Genomic DNA, 21,853 nt, shown 5'->3' with positions numbered 1-21,853 from the left:
ATACATCGCTCCAAAAAAGCACCCAGACATTGGAGGGCATGGTCTCTGCAGTCTCAGTTGTCCAAGAGAGATTACGGGACAAAAGAAAGCCAGCCCACTTTGAGGCAGTCTTTAAGGAAGCAGTGGATATGGCTGAGAAGCTGTCTCTAGAGCCCATTGCTCTACCTCGAGCACATAGGCCCCCAAAGAGATATTCTGGGCCAGCACCTGCACACAGGCCAGAATCTGCTGTGGAGTACCACAAAGTGGAGTTCTACAGAGTCCTTGACAAAGTACACACAACTTTCTTCATTTGAGGCCATTTATTGTAAAGCCATGTAAAGTACTTATTTACAAATTTGTTTTTGTATATATGTAGGCTTTGCTGTTCGTGTTTCTGTGTGTTTACAGCCTGCACTTAAAGTCAGTCCATGTTTAAATAAAACTTTTTTTTTTTTCACACGTCATGTGGCATGTTTGGTGAGTACTTGGTACCAATACATGTTATTTTCTTGCAATGATGGGCAATTAAGATTGATGGGTTGTCATAGCTGAGTAATAGCCAGTAATAGTAACTGTCCCCCACAGTTTCAAAAACCTATCTGCGCCCCTGGGTGAGTGAAATTAGTCCTCAGCAGCAAGATCATGACAGTTATGTGTGATTTTCTGAGCCAGGGAGATTAGAGCTTGGGAGAACTCTTTGAAATTTCCTCTTTGACCTGTCTGCTGTATTTCTTGGTCTACATGATGCTGTTTATTCACCATTGTTCTTTAACTGGTCTCAAGGCTCAAGTAAATCCTTTAATTTTTTCATCTGCTTGACGTTGTGTTGTTCTTTCAAAAAATCAGTGTGGTTTTAATATGACAAAATCCTTTCCAAGGCAAATAAAGAACTTAAAAATGTTCACAATGGACACGCTTTATCTTAAAACATAGGAACATTGGCAGATCACTGACATTCCCAGCTTTTCAGACCCTTTATGGGGAATCATTTCATCTGTCTCTTGTATTATTTCAAGCAAGGGCTGCTTTCTTTTCATCAAATTCTCTAGAACTGTGGTGCTTCTCTAATTAAACCAATGTGCTGCTCACTGTACATTGCTACGCTTTGTTGCTGGCAGAATAATTGGCGGTATAAATTAGGGCCTAGTCATTGTCTTGCTGTCACACTGGCACACTTCACCACTCTCCAGGATTGTAAGAACACAGGATGAGTGGCTTTACCTGAGTAAAGGCTGCAGACAGTAATTTTTGAACAAATTAAGCTCCTCATTAACACACACTCTAGGTGTTAAACATCAGCAACTTTGATTTTGTTGTGAAGTTCTTCAGGTTTTTGGGGAGTTTTTATTTAATATTTAAATAACACATAAATAAGTTATTCACTTTCTTAATTATAGTGAGTTATCCTTTTGTTTACAATTTTAAGAACCAACAAATGTAAGGAACACATCTCATAAACGTTAGTTTAATATCCGCCAGCTGGGATGAAAAAAACAGTTTCTTGCTTTCTCTGTGTGGAACACATATCCTTGACCTTGAGGAAGAATACTGCTGTGATCATTGTCTCCTTTATTTCTGCTCGTCTAGCATTCTGTGAGAAAATGGGCTGCTGCTTCAAGAGGCAATAAGCAAAGCTTGCTGGGCTGAATATTAGCTGTTATTTGTTTGACCCTTTCAGACTGTGTAAGTGAGTGAGACACCCACAGAGAAGTAGTTTTTATTTTATGCTGTGCATCACACAAAAATTATTTCCACCATCAGTTTTGAACATTTTACTAGCAGAAAAAGAAAACACATGAAAAATAATTTCTCTTTATTTATTGCATTTTTTTACACACATATGAGACCCATATGCCTGGTTCCTGCAAAGTCTGAAATTGGGATTTAGCAAATTCCAGGACTGAATATAAATAGACAAAGAAGCTCTTTTACTAAAATTTGTTCCATTTCTCATTGTCTATCATTATTTTCTCCTTGCATCTCCAATTCCTTTTTTCGTTCATTCCTTTCTTCTTTTTGTGCTTTTGACTTTCCTGTAGACCGTCTTTGTGTCATTTTGTGTTATCTTTCTTGTTTCCTTTGTTTCTCAATTTCATCTGTACTTCTCTTAATCCTTGTGTCCCTCTGTTAAATGTTTCTTTTTAAATTACTCACATTTTTGAGATTTTTTTTCTTTTTTTCTTACAGATTATGATCCGATTTTTTATTACAATCAGATTTTGTAAAAACTTTCTGGATGGTAGGATTCATTCAAATTTAATAAAAACAGGTTTTAATATTTTTCACTACCTTTTTAGCAATTCAAATCAATGTTTTAAGGTTTTTTTTCACATACAGACACAGTTGGGGCACAAGGAGCAGTTAAAGATGTTTTTTTTTTTAGGCTATACACAGATATGAATAGCACACTACGTGAGCTGCAGACGAGGTTCAGAACGTCAGAGTTAGGAGCACGGCAGGAGAAAAGAGGAAACTGATTAACGCTAGAAGAGTAAGGGAGATCTGCGCCGATGCTGCTTCACTTACCGGCTTATAAGTACAGCTAACCTATCCAGGGAGGATGAGTGGAAGAAGGGATTCTACGGCTCACTGCTTTCCAATGGGAGAAGATGGCTGAGCAACAGGTGAGCTACTGGATGGAACATAGGCGGGAGCCCGACCAGCACCACAGCGGAGACAGGTTCGAGGAACAGCTTAAGGAACCAGAGTTAGCCAGGAAAGGGGGTCTCTTGTCTAGCTCGGTAACACCAAGGGGGATTGAGGGGAACGCCAGAGCAGAATCTGAGCAGCTAGGATTCAGGAAAAGTCCTTAGTGCATGGGAAGACGACGGGTGAGAAATCCAAGACACAACAAACTGAGAGAGACAGGAGAATAGAGTTAGAACTAGGAATCCATTGGTGCTGCTCCATTGTAGGCAGTCACGGTCTGGCGGCTTCTAACTGCTTGTTCGGTGAACAGCGGTTGTGGCCCCGCCGTTCAGCGATTAGCAGAGCTTGATTAGCTCTTCTCTATCTATGCTGCAGCAGGATTCAGGATACACTGTGTTCAACTTGGTTTGAATCGCAGGAAGAATGAAAACACTGCGTTCAGCTCCTTCTGAATCGCAGGAAAAAGGCAGTCTTACTCGGTCCAAAACCTACGCCTGAGGGGTGTGTCTTCAGAGGGGCGTACTTCCAGTTACATCAACGACAATGGATTGCAACACTCCTAGTCAAAAAAGGATGTCCACTAAGGATATAAAATATGAACTTGGGCTGTCCAGCATGGAGCTGGGTGCAGAATGTCACAGCTAAATAATGAACTGTTACCTAACAGAAATAAAATCTTTAAAATAGAGAGCTGAAGCTATTTTTTCAATATTTGGAAGTGTGCAGGTCTATCCAAACTGCTCTTCTACCATTGCATGTAAGCATCTCCCCAATACACTTAGTCTGATTTCTTTCTTTAAAGGCCTTTGTGTTTTTCTCTTAAACTTATAAGATGGCTTGCTTCTTGTGACTCTTATTCATTAAGAAGTATACTGTGTGAGCAGTGAAGCTACATTGAATGGTTAATTAACGAATGATTAATTAACACAATGCTCACTGGATACGTAAACACTAGAACTGCACATGAATAGAAAAAAAGAAAACAACCTATTACAACGATTGGCATGTAGGATAACCAACAGATAAGTTGAAAATACCCAAAAGCTCAAAACCAAAGTAGAAAAAGAAAGTTGTAGATCATTCAAAAAAAAGTAGTTGATTTTTTTTCTTGTCTAATTTTAAATTGAAAAATTTAAGAATAAACCATATCAACAGCAGTCATATTAAAATATATATAATTGTATATAATTACATAATATATTAACAAAAATGTAAGAGGTGTACCAAAATGTGAGAAACTGTATCTGTTTTTTTTTTTTACATCATCTAGTTATATCCATACATTTGTAAAAACTACATTGCAGCACTCATAGCCAAAAGTATATTTACTTGATAGATTAACGCACTTGTGCATCAGACTGTTCTAGTATTTTTCTATGTTGGAGACCTACTTACAACTTCATAAACAGCCCTTTATTTCCACCTCATATTCTGATTGCTGTTAAACTGAAATACGAGCCTGTCTAGACATTTGTAGTTGACTGTATAGTAACTAATCTAATCACATCTGTCGGCATGCACCTCACTTCTGGTAACATTACTAAGGCATATTTAGAAAAACACAATAAACATCTCTGTTCAAATTCACTTTACTATGTAAAAACAACTCCCAACAAAAGTCATTTCAGGGTAGATTTAAAAAGACAGCACAGTTACCAATTAGATTAAACCCATGTTATTCCAGTCAGCCCACTTCAGCACCTATATCCCAAATGGATTCCCAACAAAGGCAATATGACTTCTGCACAAACTGTGTCCAGTCATCATTAGATTATAAAACAGTTATGACCTGTGTACAGTTAAGTTTTGCATTAACTTCCCTGAGAAGATTCTTTTTTCTCCTACTTCACACCCACACACTAACCACTCTCTTATAATCTATTGCTTGAAAACATTAAAACTATCAAAATGAAACATTTTTGATAACTTTACCTGCATTTTTGGTAACTTCATGAAACATGAAGAACTTGTCATGTTACAGAGTAGTTGTGGACCAAAAATACAGACAGGGTGTCAAAAAAGATAAACACATTGTTACAGACATGGAGCAGAAAAAACAGAAGATTTCAGCAAATAAAAAATGAGCAACTAACTGTTTAAATATCAGGAAAGTTCCCCTTATTCACAAAGACTGTCATCCGTGCATGATGGAAAACCTCCCTACATCAACTGATCACGTCAATTTACAAGCATGGCAGAGCAAAACATATAAACCTATAAAACCAGATGAAGCCAGACAGGATGTCAGACACAGGAAAAGTGAAGTGGGTCCTGTACATATATAAAACTAATTGGCAATGCATGGATGGATCAAATACGATTTGCTGTATGGCATATTTTGCGAGCGATGACGAAGCTGACAAGAAACGTAGCCAGTGTGAAGCTGGCCTGAGTGGAAGCTAAGGTGAGCAGTTGAAGCAATCCTGCAAGAAATGAGCAACAACTGGGTAGAATTAAGGCAGTAAAATGAGGGAGAAGGATGTTAAATGGTAAATGGCTTGTATTTATATAGCACTTTTTCAAGTCAGGAGACATAACCAAAGCGCATTACACTACATTCAGTTATTCACCCATTCACTCACACACTGATGGTGGCAAGCTACACTGTAGACACAGCTGCTCTGGGGCTACCTGACAGAGTACACAGTACACTGGCATCACCGGGCCCTCTGACCACCATCAGCAGGCAATGCAGGTGAAGTGTCTTGCACAAGAATACAACAACCCTTAAAGCCGGAACCGGGACGCAAACCAACAACCCTCCGATTGCAGGCCCCACATCTGATAAAGGATAGTGGATATGTTAGAATCCATCAGGTCTACAGGTTCAGTTTTTGTCCTGTCACCGCCCCTCACTCAGCTGAAACTCTGTCACCTAGCAACTGTGATAGTTGATGCACAAAACTGGTACAACTGGATCCTAAATTTCTCACTACTCTACTGTGTGCTAATTTAATATTTGAGGAGCTTTAGCAGCAGTACTTTCGTCACAGATATCAGATTTGTAGTCCCCACACTGCACAGATTAAATGTCAGCAAAACCCATTTATACAAGGACCAAACATTATCTGCCACAAATATGTTTCAATAGCCATTTAAATTAACAGTTTTTTATTAATTTAAGACACGCCAATTGACATACTTCCATTTAATTGAACTACATTTGCATTTTTCACCACTGTTCTTCAGCATTTCCTTTTTAACCTCTGAGCATGGAAAAGCCGGTTTGCTTTGACCCACAATGAATCATGGGATACAGTAGTCCACGAAGGATACAACGGACGTATCATTAAAAGTGAGGCAAGGAGGGCTGCATTTGTCACAGCCCTCATTGGATTCAAACAGGACGAAGCCGTGCTATGACATAATTAGTCAATGAATGTGGCCTTCAGAGGATGCAGGGAAGAAATCTAAAAGAATAATATCAGATCGAATCAATAACCTGATCAACACTGAATTAAAAAAAAGGAGCAATAAAATAACCAGCAGAAACAAAATCTACAAACTGACAATAATAAACATAATATAATAAACTAATAAGACCTGCCACATAAAAAACAACAGTTCATGACCTAATCATATTAAAAGGAGAACAGTAAAAAATATAAAACCAAAAGGAACACCATAACCTGAACACCTTTGGATTGAGACAAAACTAAAATGTGTCAGATAGTTTGATGGATGGCTTACAATCAGAACAAAGAAGCATTCCACTCTCTATAGACTGGGCAAGGGAAAGTTCTCATTTTTTGGGCATTGTAGCAGTCCACTGCTACCCCTGCTGAAAATACTGCATTTGCTTTCAAAAGCCTGGAATATCAAGGCATCAGTGGTACCCTTGGTCATTGGGGCACTCGGTACAGTGACCCCGTACCTGGAGAGTGGTTACATCAGATCCCTGGAAATACACCAGACATAGAAGTGTGCAGTTCCTAGAACCCTCAGGCTCCCTGGCCTCCAAGCCAAGCTTGGAGGAAAAAAGTGGGAAGACCGATGGGTGAGGAAGAGTTTTTTATATATATGACTGGCTTTACTCCACATTCATATATATATATATATATATATATATATATATATATATATATATATATATATATATATATATATATATATATATATATATATGTATATATATATATATATATATATATATATATATATATAAATGTGGAGTGAGGCTAGTCATCGTGTTTCTGCTGGTACAGCAATACCGTTGCCATGGAGACTATCTAGATGGAGGGGCAACACTGACCAAGAGTTCACACCAATTCATTAGCTTAGGTGTCAAAAAAGACGTGATGCGTGCTTCTCTTTTTGAGCTCCTTCATCAGACAGAATATTATTGAATTGATATCTCCATATATGGGAATTATTAATTCCTTCTGTAACTTCTTTTTTCTTTTACATATTCCAAAAAGGTTAATTATCACTTGCTAGTTGCAAATGCATTTCAAAGGCAGTCTTGATTTGTTTCTTTTCCCTTTTCCTTTGATAAAATTTCTTAACAGACATCTAGTAACGTAGTTCATGTCTCATCTTCCACACCACACACAAAGAAGCTCATTCTCAAACTACCTAAGCCTTATTCTGTTAAGGTTTACACATTCAGGTAAATGGTATAGTCAGATGCATCAACCATACTGTAAGTAGCAACAAATCTGCTTATTGAAAAATGTTTTTTTAATGCATTTTCTCCACTCTGTAGGTCACTTCTGAAACATTAGATGCACTTTCCTTACTGATTGTTGTAATGCTGCAAAAACAGGAAGCTTAAATTCCATCCGTCACACAAATTAATGTCCTTTCAGAATAACAAACAGATTGTTGTGGGAGAAAAAGTGCATTACATACAGCTACAGTCGCTACACTAAATTTAAGTGCCCAGTAATGTGTTTTTTCAACAGCACATTTATAAGTGTCAGCATCAGAACAATCTAAATGAACAATTAGAGCAAACTCTTGTTGATCAAGCCCCATCAGCCACTGACAGCCATAATCTGTTTCAGGTAGAGACTGTTTCTGCAAGCTGTATACAGACCTTGCCATGCCCACCCACGCAGAAACAAATCACACTAAAATATACGAAGCACAATGTTACACATAAACAGTCATGAAAAAATACATATTAGGCCAACTTTGTTTTTATTGTGGTGCATATTGTATTATTCTGGTAATAATGATAATAAAACAAAAGATTTAAGAAAATGAGTGGTCTAATAAGATTTCTCCATGGCTGTGTATGCATCATGTGACCAGTTTAACACCTACCACCTTCTTTATGAAAACAAAATTGAGTGGTGTTTAATTTCTTTACTCTCTTAGATAAGCCCATAAATAGAACATTGATACAGATGTTTTAATTCAATTCAATTAATTTTATTTCTATAGCGCAAATTCACAACACGTCACCTTAAGGCAATTTACAATTCACCAGATCATACAGTGAAATTGATTCAGTTTGACTGAATCAGTTTGAAAGATCAGTATCAAACCAGTTGATTGCATTGACACTTAAAATTGGCAATCCCTCACACTAATCATGCTTGTAGCGACAGTATAGAGGAAAAACTCCCTTTTAACAGAAAGAAATCTCATCTAGAACCAGGTTCAGGCAACTCTAAACCAGCTCCACAGGAAACACACAGCCAGGCATAGCTCCAAGCCAGCTCCCCATGCATATCCAGCCAGTCACAGTCAGAGATACAGGACTACACTGAAAAACAGGCTGATCTCGAAGATCTACAAAAAAAGTGCTGATGGTTTACAGTAAGTGAGCAATTCATGAAGAATCTTTTCAGTGTGAGATGAAAACTGTATTGTTAAAATGAGAAGCTAACGCTAACTCAACGGTGAGTTTATTACTTTCATTTTTCTGTAGTTGAGTTAGCGTTAGCTTGCATGACTGGCTCCGTCATGCTGGTTTTCCTTCAGTATAACCGCTACAAGCGTCACGTCACGTGACTAAGAAAATGTAACAGGATTGGCTGGGTGTTGGACACCACAATCCATTGCTAATGTCTGTGACCTGAAGTAACCCTTCCCTTTTTACACTGAATTTAGACGCCGAATTTAAGACAGTGGAATAGAGCCAGTTGAATCTCAGGAGGCTGAAAATATTGAGTTTGAATTTTAAAAAGGTTGATTTTTTTTTTATATGCTGATTTTTTTAACACTGAAAAATTATACTGAAAAATAAGTATTGAAAATGTAATCACTTTGAATTAGTTATGTGAATTTTTAGCTTGAAGAGAAAATAACAAATGAAATTTCAACTGTGTAGAAATAATGACAATGAATTTCCCTTTAGGTCAAAAATGTGTTCTGAATATATTTTAACACTGAAACAGTTAGTACAAACATACAACAATTAAATTTCAGTGCCATTTTTAATTCAAATCCCAGCGACACAGATTTACTTCCATAATGTTCGCTAACCTAAGCAACACTTTAAATAGTTATGTAAATTTCATTTTTAACAAAAATTTTACTTAATTGCAATGATAATTGTAAGCAAGAGCTGAGGAAGTACCAAGGCACGGCTGCTTCCACCTTATCAAAATTACAAAGGGGTCAGAGTATCAATTAAAACATTCCAGCAGACTTTGCTTGATATAATTAGCAGTTAAGCGACTAATAAAAACTGAGGCCACAATCCAAAAAGAAAAAATCTAAAAGGTAAGTTGCCAGTTGACCTCCGCACTAAATATCATGGCTACATCTAGCACACCCAGCAAGCATGTTACCAGTTGTCTTATGGTCATTTGACATTATGGGCCTTCAGTTGTTCAAAGATAATAAAAAAATAAAAACACTTAAACACAAGGGCCCTCATAATACATTATTATTCTTTAATCATCATGCAATCAGGATGATGGCATGGAGAATACACTTTTAATGTCATTTTAATCTACAGAGATAATGGCCCATAGTTACAGGTTAATAAGCTATTCCACATAGGGACATTGATTTCAGCACAGTGAACAAATATAAAATCCATCTCTTTCTGCTCTGGAAACAGGTCTGATAACCACATTAGACAGATGTCAAAAACAAAATAAACAGAAAAAAAAATGTCAGTAAGAGCTTACAAACAAAATAAGTATAAAGTAAAATTAATAAGATATTCAATCCATTATGGAGATATAGCATTGGAGGGGTTTTCTACATAATATACCTCTACAGTGGGCCATTTACCTTTTTTAGTTTCTTCAATGTAAGAGCATATAAAAGGAAATACATTTACTCATGATGTGCTTTAGATTACTTTCAGTAATTCCATATATCTTTTATTAGGAAAGGCATGTTTTCTATGTTGTGCTCTATCTATCCCTAATCCCTTTAAAGCAGTCTTTGGAATCAGCTCAAATACCATTACGGCCAACCTTGGGTTCTAGAAATAGAATCTTAGATTGTGTAGTACGACAACTACTGTGGGAAGAGATCACCTTCACATACCGATCTCTGACAAGCAGTGAAAGCAGAGTCTCACCACAACAGCATAAAAAAGATAAGACCAAAACCTCCACATTTCAGGCATTTCTATTTCTAAAATACAACAGAAAAAACAGAAGACATAGATAGACCATGAAATGGCAAAGATACAAGAGTCAACAGATTTGCAACTTCATAGGCCTTGACTAGTGAGCAGTCTGGAAATTTAAAATACCATTGCATTCTCCAGGCTGTGAGAGAAATGAATACCTTTTACCAAAAATTTAAATGATGAACATATTAAAAAAAATATGTTTTGTCTTGTTCTTTTGGGTGTTAAATATCTGCTATTGCAGCATGGACAATTCTGAAGTGTTTGCAGTTTTAGAAATTTAGAAAAAGTTAAGGATCTATCTAAGATGTAAGACATCAGATATTGGTCAAAAACATGTCTTGTGACATGGACTTTGCTCAAATGCTGTTTCTTTGTTTTCCTGACCCATAACTTCATATGAAAAATAAAAATCCTTTGAAATTGACAACAATGAGTAAAGCTTTGTAAAGATTGAAGCAGGCATTGGCCACAAAAAAATATTTGGTGCAATGTGATTTTTTCTCCTCTAATCCATTTCTGAGGCGTCAAAAAAGAGCAAAGACTGAATAAATGGTGGGATGATGAAAAAAAATAAAGAAAATCAGCATCCCATTAATTAAGAAAAATACATCGATGTTCTTCTGTCAGTGTTCCGCATTGAGTTTGATGTTGAAATAATTACAAAAACCATTCAATATTTAAGATTAATGGCAACTGACTTTCCATTTATGGGACCATTAATGCATTCATCAAACCTTGGAGATGAATTCCCTAAGGAAAGCTTCATATCAGCTCCAACATTGCAGAATACATTTTACTCATGCATGCAATAAGTTTTTAAAATAAAGTATTGTGGCATCTTTAGCCATGTTACAGAAGAGCATCTTTGTATATCCATATCTATGCCTCCAACAAAGCTGTTCATGAAATGTAACCATGGCAACAGCACTTTACACAACAAAGGGTAAATAAAGTGTTCAGATAAACACAGTGAAGAAGGAACTCAGAAAGAAAGTTGACTGGGCATTTAGAAATAGTAGTCAGCATCTACCGTGTCAGCGTCACAGCCTACTTTCTTGATTATTTAAAGTGTGACATGTTTAAAACAGGCATGTTTATGGGACACAGCAAGGACCACAAAATAAAAGAAAAGGGATAAGGTTTTATTGAAACGTTTGTTTGCATACTACCTGAGCCACCCTGTGCTTGGACAGATACATTTCAAAGAAATTAAATGCAAGTTTTCCATGAGCTTCTACAATAACAGCAACAGAGTGCTTACCACTGAATTGCAGCTTGTAAATACCTTGCATGGTTTCTGTATCCCTTTGAAAGCTGACCTTGGGTACTTGTTTTCCACTTCGCGGGAAGAGATTAGAGGAAATCTTCCACAAACAGACATTTTGCTCTGAGAGATCTGGGTCTACTTTGCCTCAGCATATAAAACGCCATTTTCTTAACTGCAATATTGACAGAAAAGGGAAAAATACTGTGCATGGGGGATGGGGGTGTTTTTCAATAATTTTTTTTTTCCTGTATCAAAAGTAGGTCAAAATGAAAGGAAAGGAAAAATACAGATTTTTAATTCCATGGGAAGAAAATACAAGATTGAAAATAGAACTAACTCTTGGCCCTTATTACCTTTCACTAATTACAAAACCTGATTTAATCATACCAAAACAGTTATGAGCTGCTGAAATATGTTTTCCTATGTAAATAACTAACACCCCATACTGAATGGTGTTTAGAATGACGAAACCATCATTCTGGGTATTCTAAAGCAGTACATTCTCTTAAAGAGCAATAAAAAACACATAAAACATGTTCATCTCATAACAAATGCACTGGAGTGCAGATGAAGAACACGGAAAGTGGGCATACAGAATGGAAACAAACTAAATTAAGGTGTGCATAAAAATACATGAAAAATCAACTGCTTAATTACTGGGAGAGCAATCATGTGAGAAATGTACAACAGTGAAACAGAATCAAGGTAATGAGCTGATGAAGAATATGGAGCAAAGAAGTACTGCAAAGAAATAGGGAACGAACCAAATATAATACAAAAATAAAGATAAGGACTAGATCCTTAAAGGTGCATTTAGACCAAACTCTGTGCCTGCCGTAGCATCTGTGAGCTCTTCAGGAAGCTCAGTGCTCTGCATTTTAGATGCACTGGGATTCTATTTGATGACCACGGGCCGCGTCATCAAATAGGAGGAGCTTTAGCGGTGTGAAGCATATACCCCTCCCATGGGAAAAAACTGGCCAAATAGACTGAATAGTTAGTCTTCCGTAAAATGATAATTTTTGCTGCTTTTGTTTCAGAGATATTATTTTTGAAGTCATCCAGAAGTCAACCACCCTAAACTTGCACTGCATGCTGGAGTGCCACGAGATCTTTTCAGTTTTTAGTCTCACAACAATTCCATCTTGAAAGACTCCTGCTAATATGTCCGTATCATAACAACCAGCAAGTCGGCCAATGACATACCAGCAGGGTTTTTTTGGGGTGGAACATATAGGAATGGCGACAAACAGGGCTACGCTGGAGGACTCGCCTATCGATACTGCAATTTTAAACCTTTTTGGCTAGAATAGCGACAGTTTCTCAATTTAAAAGGAGTAAAATGAAGCAATTGTGCATTTGTAGATGGCAAAGATGTCTGTGCTTTCCTTACGACAGGATTTGGGAAAAAGTCGATTTATCAACTTATTCTGCTAGTTTTGAAAATACTAACGAAGCTGCAAAGGAATCCTGCTGTGATCATTGTGTTGATTGGCTGAAAGCATATTATGGAAGGCGGGTACTAGCTGGCACATTACCCAATCAGCTCAAAATATTGTACTAAACGACTGAACAGCAGCCATCCCAGATTTTTAACGTAGAACTCAACTCAAGTTCTACACATTTAACTCTGGCTACTGCTAGGTAACTACCATCCCCCAATAAAGCTCCAAATTGAACTGAACTGTTATACCTTTTTTGTGCTACATGCTCCTCCCTATTTTCACTTAGCGGTGGTGAGTCTGACATAGTGGAAAAATTGAAAATCTTCTTTTGAAAAGTAAGCTTGTATGAGTGATGCAAACAGCAACTTTTAAACAGTGTGCAAATGGAGAAATGGGCTTTTCAAAAATGTGTAAAAATCTCAACTCTACCTTTAACCTTAACTGGGTTTTCTCTTTTTTTAAGATGGTAAACATGAAACAAAAAATATCTTTCTTGTCCAGGTTGCATAGTTTTTAATTAGCAGTGTTAATTAAATTAACTAATTACAACAACAAAAATTGTTGCTAATTTTATATAAAATTAACTACATGCTCTGTTAAGATTGTTATATTTTAGAGGACTTAGGCAACAGAACAGGCAGATACAGATATTTACATTATTTTAATACATTACTTTTTTTATCCAAATATGTACAATTAAGTTAGATATCTATTTGTAGACTAACATTCCTTGTGAAAAGAAACACAGCTAAAAGAGAACTAATAAAAGGCAAATGGTCATTATAGAGACTCATGATGTAAGGCAGTTGCAATGGGCAGACATGACCTTCTGTGCCAGTCCTCACTGCAGTGGAGCTGAAGAACAGCGACATTAATCTACTTTGTCTGCTTGTATAGTATAGGTGAAGAAGAGTTGGAGAAAACATCCCTACATCCATGCCTAAATAAAACATAAAGTAATGCATTTCCAATGTTCTTTTTTTGTCCCTGTCAGTACTCACGACTATTTCTCTTTCAAAATAGTGATTAAAAAAATAATTCAACATTACCTTGTCCTTTCTTTGTCTAGTCCTGCATTGTATATCACCTATAGAACTTATTAAGTATTTGTGGTTATATTTTTTGGGTTTGAAAAGTAAACTTGCTTTTTCTCCTGCATTTAAACTTCTCACCCTCTGGCAATATTTTTCATCATAACCGATTAAAAGATAGCCAGAGGCCATATGGATAAAAAAATCCATACAGAAGCACAATTTGAAAAAAAAAAAAAAAAAAAAAAAAAAACTTCTTAGTGGCTTTAAAAACTGAATATATATATAATTATAGACATTCTTCAATCGAACAAAAACTTATTTTGAATCATTTGCCTCTGGTTGCTTCTTTATAACAGGAGAGCACAACTATGCATTGAAACGAAGCTTAGCTTGAGTACTGGCATCGAGATAAAGAATTGTGGATGGCAAAGCCTGAGGCAGCAATATGAAAGAAAAAAAAAACACTTTATTTTTGTTCGTACCAGAAACATTTCTTACAAAAACATATAAACCAACAGTGTTATATTGTTGGCAAACACACATAACTCCAACATCTATCAGGTGAGCTGAGTACTGGACCAGACAAACATTGACAAGACAGTGGAAACGAAGGGGTACAAAGACATGTCAGAGTGCATTAATTGGAGTAAGTATAAATGCATTTTAACCAATTATTTGCTACATAATTTTTTAAATAACATCTTCAACCAGCTGAATAATAGAGTAACTTTTTATATGCTTTGCTTCCAACAATATTATTAGAAACTATAGACATTTAACTTTTTAGTGCATTTACTGAATCCCAGTGAGCCATTTTAAGAGGGCCTGTATTATGTCTTTGAATTCTGTTTAAATGATTCTGTTTGCATAACAACCAATGTTTATGAGCATGTGGTATTTTTCAGGGTTTCACCACTTGTACAGTCTTCTGGAAGTTTGTTCTGGATAAGCGGAGCATAGGAACTACATGCTGCTTCTACACGTTTGGTTCTAATTCTGAGTGTACAGAGTAAGCTTGAACTAGAAGGACTGAGAGGTTAATACACTGACATCAAATCTGTGTTATATAAAAATAAATTGATTGTTTCTTGTTCATAAAGTGCCAAAACGGAACACAATTCTACTTTGTCATCATCTTTTTGCATAGGCTATAAAGGCACCAAATACAATTGTCTTTATAATTCAAATCTGAATAAACATGAAGAAGATCAGAATATAGACTAACATCCCAGACAAAGTATGCGCTATAGATCAGGGGTCACCAACCATTTCAAGGCTTAGGGCTACTTCACGGCTATTGAATCATAGGAAGGGCTACCAATACTGACCTAACAAGAGGGGTCAGCGTTCACCTAAACTTCATCCAAATTAAACACATTTTTATTGTTAACTTTTAATTTCTAATTTTCCTTTAAACATTATAATATTAAAATCTCTATAAATGCTAAAATGCCCTATATGATTACTATGATGAAATGCTCTATAAATGATTAAAAAGAAGAGTCACAGAATAAAATATAATTTCAAACTTAGCCCACTGCTGAGTTGTTGTTTTCAGAAGGCGTTGAGGGCACCCCATGTGGTCCTTGAGGGCCCCTTGGTGCCCGCGGGCACCGCGTTGGTGACCCCTGCTATAGATCATCCTTGTTATCCTGGCATCCTTTTTCCTACTAAGTACCAAAAAATGCTGCCACACTAACTAAAATTCTAATTTGGCATATTATTTTTTCCATTGAAAAGTGCAACAAAGGCTGTGTGACCAACGCAACGGGACAGCGCAAGAATTACATATTTTGATACATGTCATCAAGCTAAAAGCATCATGCTTTCACATGTTCAGAACATGAAAGGGTTTTACAAGAATAACATAAATTTGATGTGTAGTGTAATATCAGCGCATACTATTAAAAACCAGTGTCTACTATCATCTTTAAGTTTTTGTAATCAAAAAAAGTGTAACATCATACTCAACAGCACAAACAACCACAGTATGTTAGGAACACATTTAAAGGGGGTAAGGGCAGGACAAGAAATCAATAACTGTTGTCTGAACAAGAGTACCATTTATTTGTTTGTTTTTGTAAAAAAAATTAATTAAATTAAAAGTGAGGTTATAATAGTACAGAAGGCTTTAATTGTTTTACCAGAGTGTCTCACTACCCTGGGTGTAAGATGTTCATTAAATTCAACAGAGAGAGACAGTTTCTTTTCTGAAGCTGTCTCTGTGTCTGTTCATTTTTGTCATTAGCACTCTGTAGCACTTTCCTGAAGGAAAAAGTCAGAACAGCCTCTAATCAGGATGTATGGGGTCAGTAGACATGTTAGCTGCCTTATACTTGTATCGGTCGTGGATGGAGGGAGAATCAGCCCCGGTTATACTCTTTACAGATCTAATAGCTCATTGCAGTTTTAACCTGTCCTGTTTTGTCGATAAGTCAATCCACATAGAGATGGATGAGGACAAAAGAGACTATATAGTGGTAGTGTAGAGGATGACATGCAGCTCTTGTATAAGGCTGTCCTTCCTAAGTTGCCAACATAAGCATAGTATCTGCTGGGCCTCCTTTCAAACAGAGTGTGGCCCACCTCAGGTCATGAGATAGGGTTGTTCTAAGATCTTCTCCCATGAGCCCTAATGGGTTCATAACAATTACAACGCTTCTTAGCTAGATTAAATACTAATTTGAGGCAGTTTTAGAATTAAATAAAGAATGACAGACCGCATATGAGGCATGATAAATCAATAATATTACAGGCTCTGAAATAATACCAAAACGGTTTTATGCAGATGTTTGTCATGAAATCATAAATCCAAAAACAGGTAAATGTAGAATCAATCTCTCTAATGATAAAATGTGTGATATTTGACAGGCCCACCTGTTAAAGATGCAACAGGTGGGATGCAACAACTTTGAGCCTATTTGATTAAAAATAAAAAAAACATGCTGTTGAGAGAAATTGTGTTTGCATCTTCTTGTGAGCTAGTGAATGCCGATCTCAGCACAAGATCCTATGTAAAAGCCAAATAGTGTTACACTTGTAGTTTGAAACCGTAAAATGCATTGACAATGACTTCATACATACATCAACTAAATAGGGTGTTAGTGCATCCCAGGGCATTTTATTTCGCATCCCTGCACCGTCTTTTTGACATAAATGCTGTTTCCCTGTGCAGCTGAGAGTATTTATAATTCAAAGGTCAAGTTGTGGGGGCTTTTGTATGCATGATGGAGTGCAGGATCAAACAGGATTGGTTCTCATTAGAGCTTGAGAAGAGATGTCCTTTCATTGTTCTTATGCAAATGATGAATTGCTTCTTGATGGGAACATTGCAGTTGGTCTGTGCAGCAAAGTGGGATCTCCCCGTTTACCTGAAAATACAACACCATATGACATAGTGTTCCCTTACAATGGCTAAAACTGATGTTGATATTAAATGTATTTTACTGCAAAATGTATTTGTTTTTACGAGAGGAGAGGATTGCTGCTATCTAAATTTAAATGATCACATTTAAATGTGTTATATAATTACCTTTGAAGGTGTTAATTGTGATGTTTATACATCAATTACTATACTTTACAAGGATTTGTCAAATGTAACACATGGTGCTACTGTAGCTAATTGTGCTGTAAAACTGCCAATTTTCCTCAAGCATTTACTGAAATTTTCATAAAATCACCATTTTTGTTTTATTAACTGAACTTACAATGTGTTTTCTTCTTTCTGAACTTAACATTTGTGCATTCTAAAGGTAGTGAATCATGGTTAACAAATTTAAAGCTACAGTATGGTCCTATGGGTGAGCTGCATTTCAAATAGAAATCTTATTGAGATTGTGAAATGCCAGCCAGATGTAATGGCTTCTCTTGACAAAATGTCCTAACCTTAAAAGACTCTAACTTTGAATGTGGCAGCATAGCTCCAAATAGACAACATAATTGACAAAATTACTGGTACAACGGTTATTACTTTGAACAATCCCCTTTTGCAAAAACAACAACAATGAGTCTTAAAATATGAATAAGTTGGCATGTACATGGAGAGGTGTACTAACCATCTCTATGTTCCTAATATCTCTGAAATATCCATACTACTTGTCGATGTCCCAGTCTCTGGGGTCTAATACTCCCAGGAAGAAGTGCTGATCTGTCTGTTGACCAGTTGTGTTCTGATCACGCTATATTTTAGGATCACTAGCTTCCTTTTCTAGATTAATATTAGACAAGCAGTCACAACTCCAGTGCTTTCAAAGAGTTTGTGGTGACAGACCCACAGAATCATAGATCCTCTACCATACATATCACTGGGCATAATATACCTTTCCATATTTTCCATCCTTGTCTTATGCCAAATCCCATCTGGAGTATTTCATGTTGAAAAGTTAAACCTTGGTCTCATCTTGACTTGCCTAGCATAAAACCATATGCCATACACATGGCATCTAGATATCCTAAAGTTCTCACCCATTGAAGAAATTGCTAACTTGTTTGAAAAATAACTATTGGTCCGTCACATCATAAACAATAAAAAACTGAAATAAAAACAGATATTAAGCTAATCTGTATTACTCAAACAAAAACAAAACTTGTTACATTTCTTCCAAATTATTATAACCATTTACATTTAAGGTAATCATATATGATTCAAATTAAGTATTAGTCTTATACTATTTAAAATGAAATTTATTGAACTTGTGCAGGTTGTCTTGTAATGATACTCCTTTTAACCACACTCCTGTCTCCAGTGACTGCAAAAATCTGCAAACACATAAGAAACAAAAACAGAAACATTGGCAATGTCGAGCCAAACACTGAATCAGTGAACGCACAGTGCTTTATTCAGAAGTGAGCAGAGTAAGCAATGCTATTTTTCCTCCTGGCACCTTATGACAACGCTGAAAATACAATAAAAAAGGAGCCTCACTGCCTGGCTTGCGTGTCTCATACATCTTCAGTCATGCGGAAGGCCGTCCGTCAGTTTTACTGCACATTGGCTTTCTCTAAACGCAGCATCGATGACTGATGACCCTAAGTGCAACTAGATAACTACAGCAGGGGATGATAAAAATGTGGGAACACACATCTTAGACAGGAAATTGGCCATTTTTGAGCAATTGGCACAGAGGAGCTGAAGCGATGGCACTTCTTTTAGTGTTGGCTCCTTTGAAAAGCTGGAGAGGTCTGGTTGTCAACAGTAAGATAGTTACAGTCCACTGAACATATTACCAATGTACACAAACCTTGTAGATCTCAATTCTTTTCTTCTTAGCCTTCAGTTTTACTTATTGGTGTTACAGGGGCAAACAGGGAACAGGGTAAAGCTATCCAGAAGCAGTCAAAATCAAGCATTAAAACAATGAAACAAAATCAAGAGAAAGCAGAACCAATATGCTGTAAAGAAATCAGATATGGGTAAATTGAAACCATGGCCAGGTAAAAATGGGGTAATGACTGACTATAATAAGGGATCACTGAAGATTAATACTGAGTGGAACATCAAAAGCGACAGACAGGTGTATGAAATTAAGAGGTGAGTCACCTGTATTTCACAGTCTACTGAATCACTAAGTGGTAGTTTTATGGTATTTCATATCTCTTCTGTTTTTCGTCTAATCTTTAATCTTTCTTTTCCCTTCAGTGATTCATGATTGATGATGACAATCTGGAAAGCTATCTCTCTCAATGAATGACTTTGCTTGACTTTTATGGCTTCATGTGTGGTGACCTGATATTGAGATGACAGATAGAAAAAAAATAAAAGCACCTCTAATAAAGGAGCAATGCATAAAGCTACATACTGATTGAGCAATGTGTGATCGTTTTGAGTTAAAATCTCAGTGTGGTGTTTTATTTAGATGTTGAGTTTTTATTTATGTTACATACCCCCGGTAAATTTTTTTTTAAGGAACAAATTTTTGTTGTATATTTCTAGAAAGGAGGGTGCTAAATAAAAATACCATCCACAGATTCCAGGAATATACCTATAAAAAAATTTTCTAAAGTAAAGATAGAAAACTATTTATTATTTTCCTTTTTCACCTTTTGGACAAAATTAAGTCTGTAACATCAAGGGCAATTGAAATTTTTGCTTTAATGCCCGCCCAAAGGTTTCTGAACTTCAGTTTAAAGTGGGTGGTGAAATGTGTTTTCAGCAGTAGAACTAACCACAGTTAGTTGTTGTTTATGTATGCTACGTGGAAAGTAAGAACAATGAACAATTGAAACAATTTTGAAATTTTGAAAAAGAAAAACATTTCTGAGAAATATTAATTTTTATATCATTGCAAGATCTTCAAATTAAAGTTATGTAAAGCCACTCACTGCTCTAAATGAAAGCTCAGCCTGTTTTCAGCCTAAGTCCCAAAGTGACCGTATATTCGGAAGAACGAAACCCAGAACTAATTTATATATCGCTTTCATTTGGCCCGGCACAGGCTTTTGCCATACATGGCTACTTTTTTACATAATGCAGTTTGATACCACTGGAACTAGAAATTTTTATGCAGAATAAAAAAAAGCTAGAAATTGTTTAAAAGCAAGAGCTACAGTGCATCAGCTGCCAAGGAGATGGAGATGGAGTAGGAAAAAATTGCTGCTTGCATTTAAATGTACACTGTTACGACAGGTCGTTTGACATATATTAAAAGTACTTTCCTCTGTGTTGATCCATTTGTAGATCAATTAAACATGATTCTTTCTGGTCAAAATCTCATCCCTAATCTGAACTACAATAATAGATTTTCTAAATTACAATTTTGCCATAGGAAACTGAATTTCAGAATGTCAAAAAAACTATACTGTATTAGTAAGAATTAACTTTCATATACCTAGAAATGTTTACACATTTTAAGTGGCTTTATCAACCTGACTGAATATGTATTTATGTTATCTGAAACACATTTCTTCCCAGCCAAAATGATATAAATTATTAAGTAAAATTATTATTAAGTAAAATTTGGAATATGGAGATCTGAAATTCCAGCAAAAAATGTATTGAGATATCAGATCTACATATTCTGGCAAACAAATAAACTAATAAATAAATACAACTAATAACTACATATTCAGACAAACTAACAAATATCAAAACAGCCTGTTGTAACCATAAAAACATTACATTGCCAATACAAACCTTAGCGCTTGATAACTACTGCTATGTATTTTGTGAGGTGAAATCCTACGGGGCCGGACCGCACCTTGCAGCAGGTGAAAATGAAGTATAAAAATATTGTTCAAACCGGTAGGACCTGTGCATCATCTTATGGGCTAACTCTTCATTTTGATCCTATCTTACAGTAGACAGTAAATACTAAGTACTGTCTGACTGCAATAGTTTTCTATAATGCTTTCATTGCCCATGTCAATGTGCTCTAATCGATATCAAGGTCTGTTAAATCCCTGTTAAATAAGTCTGTGTAATCTGTAAATGTAATCAGTGGATAAGGTCTTGGATGTATGTGATGGATTGTAATGTGAAAAAGGTAGCACTCATAAAGATAACTTTCTAAATATTAAAGCACATCAATACGCAATCTGATGACCCTCTCTTTTTCTTCAAAAAAATTGTTTTACTTGTTTTGTTTTTAACATCTAATTGGTCCAATGGACCAATGGACCTAGTTACTGATTTTATTTTTATTGCTGGCACGAAACTAAGTCAGAAGTCTCTGTCTAAATCAAGAAATAAAACAACGTGATTGGCTTTAAGATTTATTGATTGACTGATGGATTTGATCTCACATTGGAGAAATGTACTCGTTACATCAGCTCAAATATTCAAAAAGAAGAAGAAGGTGCCAAAGGAAGAAAATGTGCATGGGGTTTTTTACAGTATATACCTTACAGTGTGTCCACATATATGTATATATATATATATATATATATATATATATATATATATATATATATATATATATATATATATATAAAA

At 36.0% G+C, this 21,853-nt stretch overlaps 2 protein-coding genes across 3 annotated transcripts in view; one reads left to right on the top strand and one right to left on the bottom strand.

Moving 5' to 3' along the window:
• Positions 1-21,853, bottom strand: part of lingo1a (leucine rich repeat and Ig domain containing 1a) — a 185,262-nt gene that overhangs the window by 73,148 nt on the left and 90,261 nt on the right. The window lies entirely within an intron of this gene.
• The window catches only part of LOC119783591 (zinc finger MYM-type protein 1-like), a 94,985-nt gene continuing 75,723 nt past the window's right edge, over positions 2,592-21,853 (top strand). The window contains exon 1 of the mRNA XM_038285186.1: positions 2,592-2,787. Within this exon, the coding sequence (XP_038141114.1) occupies positions 2,592-2,787 (196 nt within the window). The remainder of the gene's footprint in view (positions 2,788-21,853) is intronic.

This window comes from Cyprinodon tularosa, unplaced genomic scaffold (genome assembly GCF_016077235.1).
Source record: "Cyprinodon tularosa strain WSP-4 unplaced genomic scaffold, ASM1607723v1 ctg208, whole genome shotgun sequence".
In the NCBI taxonomy this organism is placed as follows: domain Eukaryota; kingdom Metazoa; phylum Chordata; class Actinopteri; order Cyprinodontiformes; family Cyprinodontidae; genus Cyprinodon; species Cyprinodon tularosa.
This window is presented reverse-complemented; position numbering and strand designations above follow the sequence as displayed.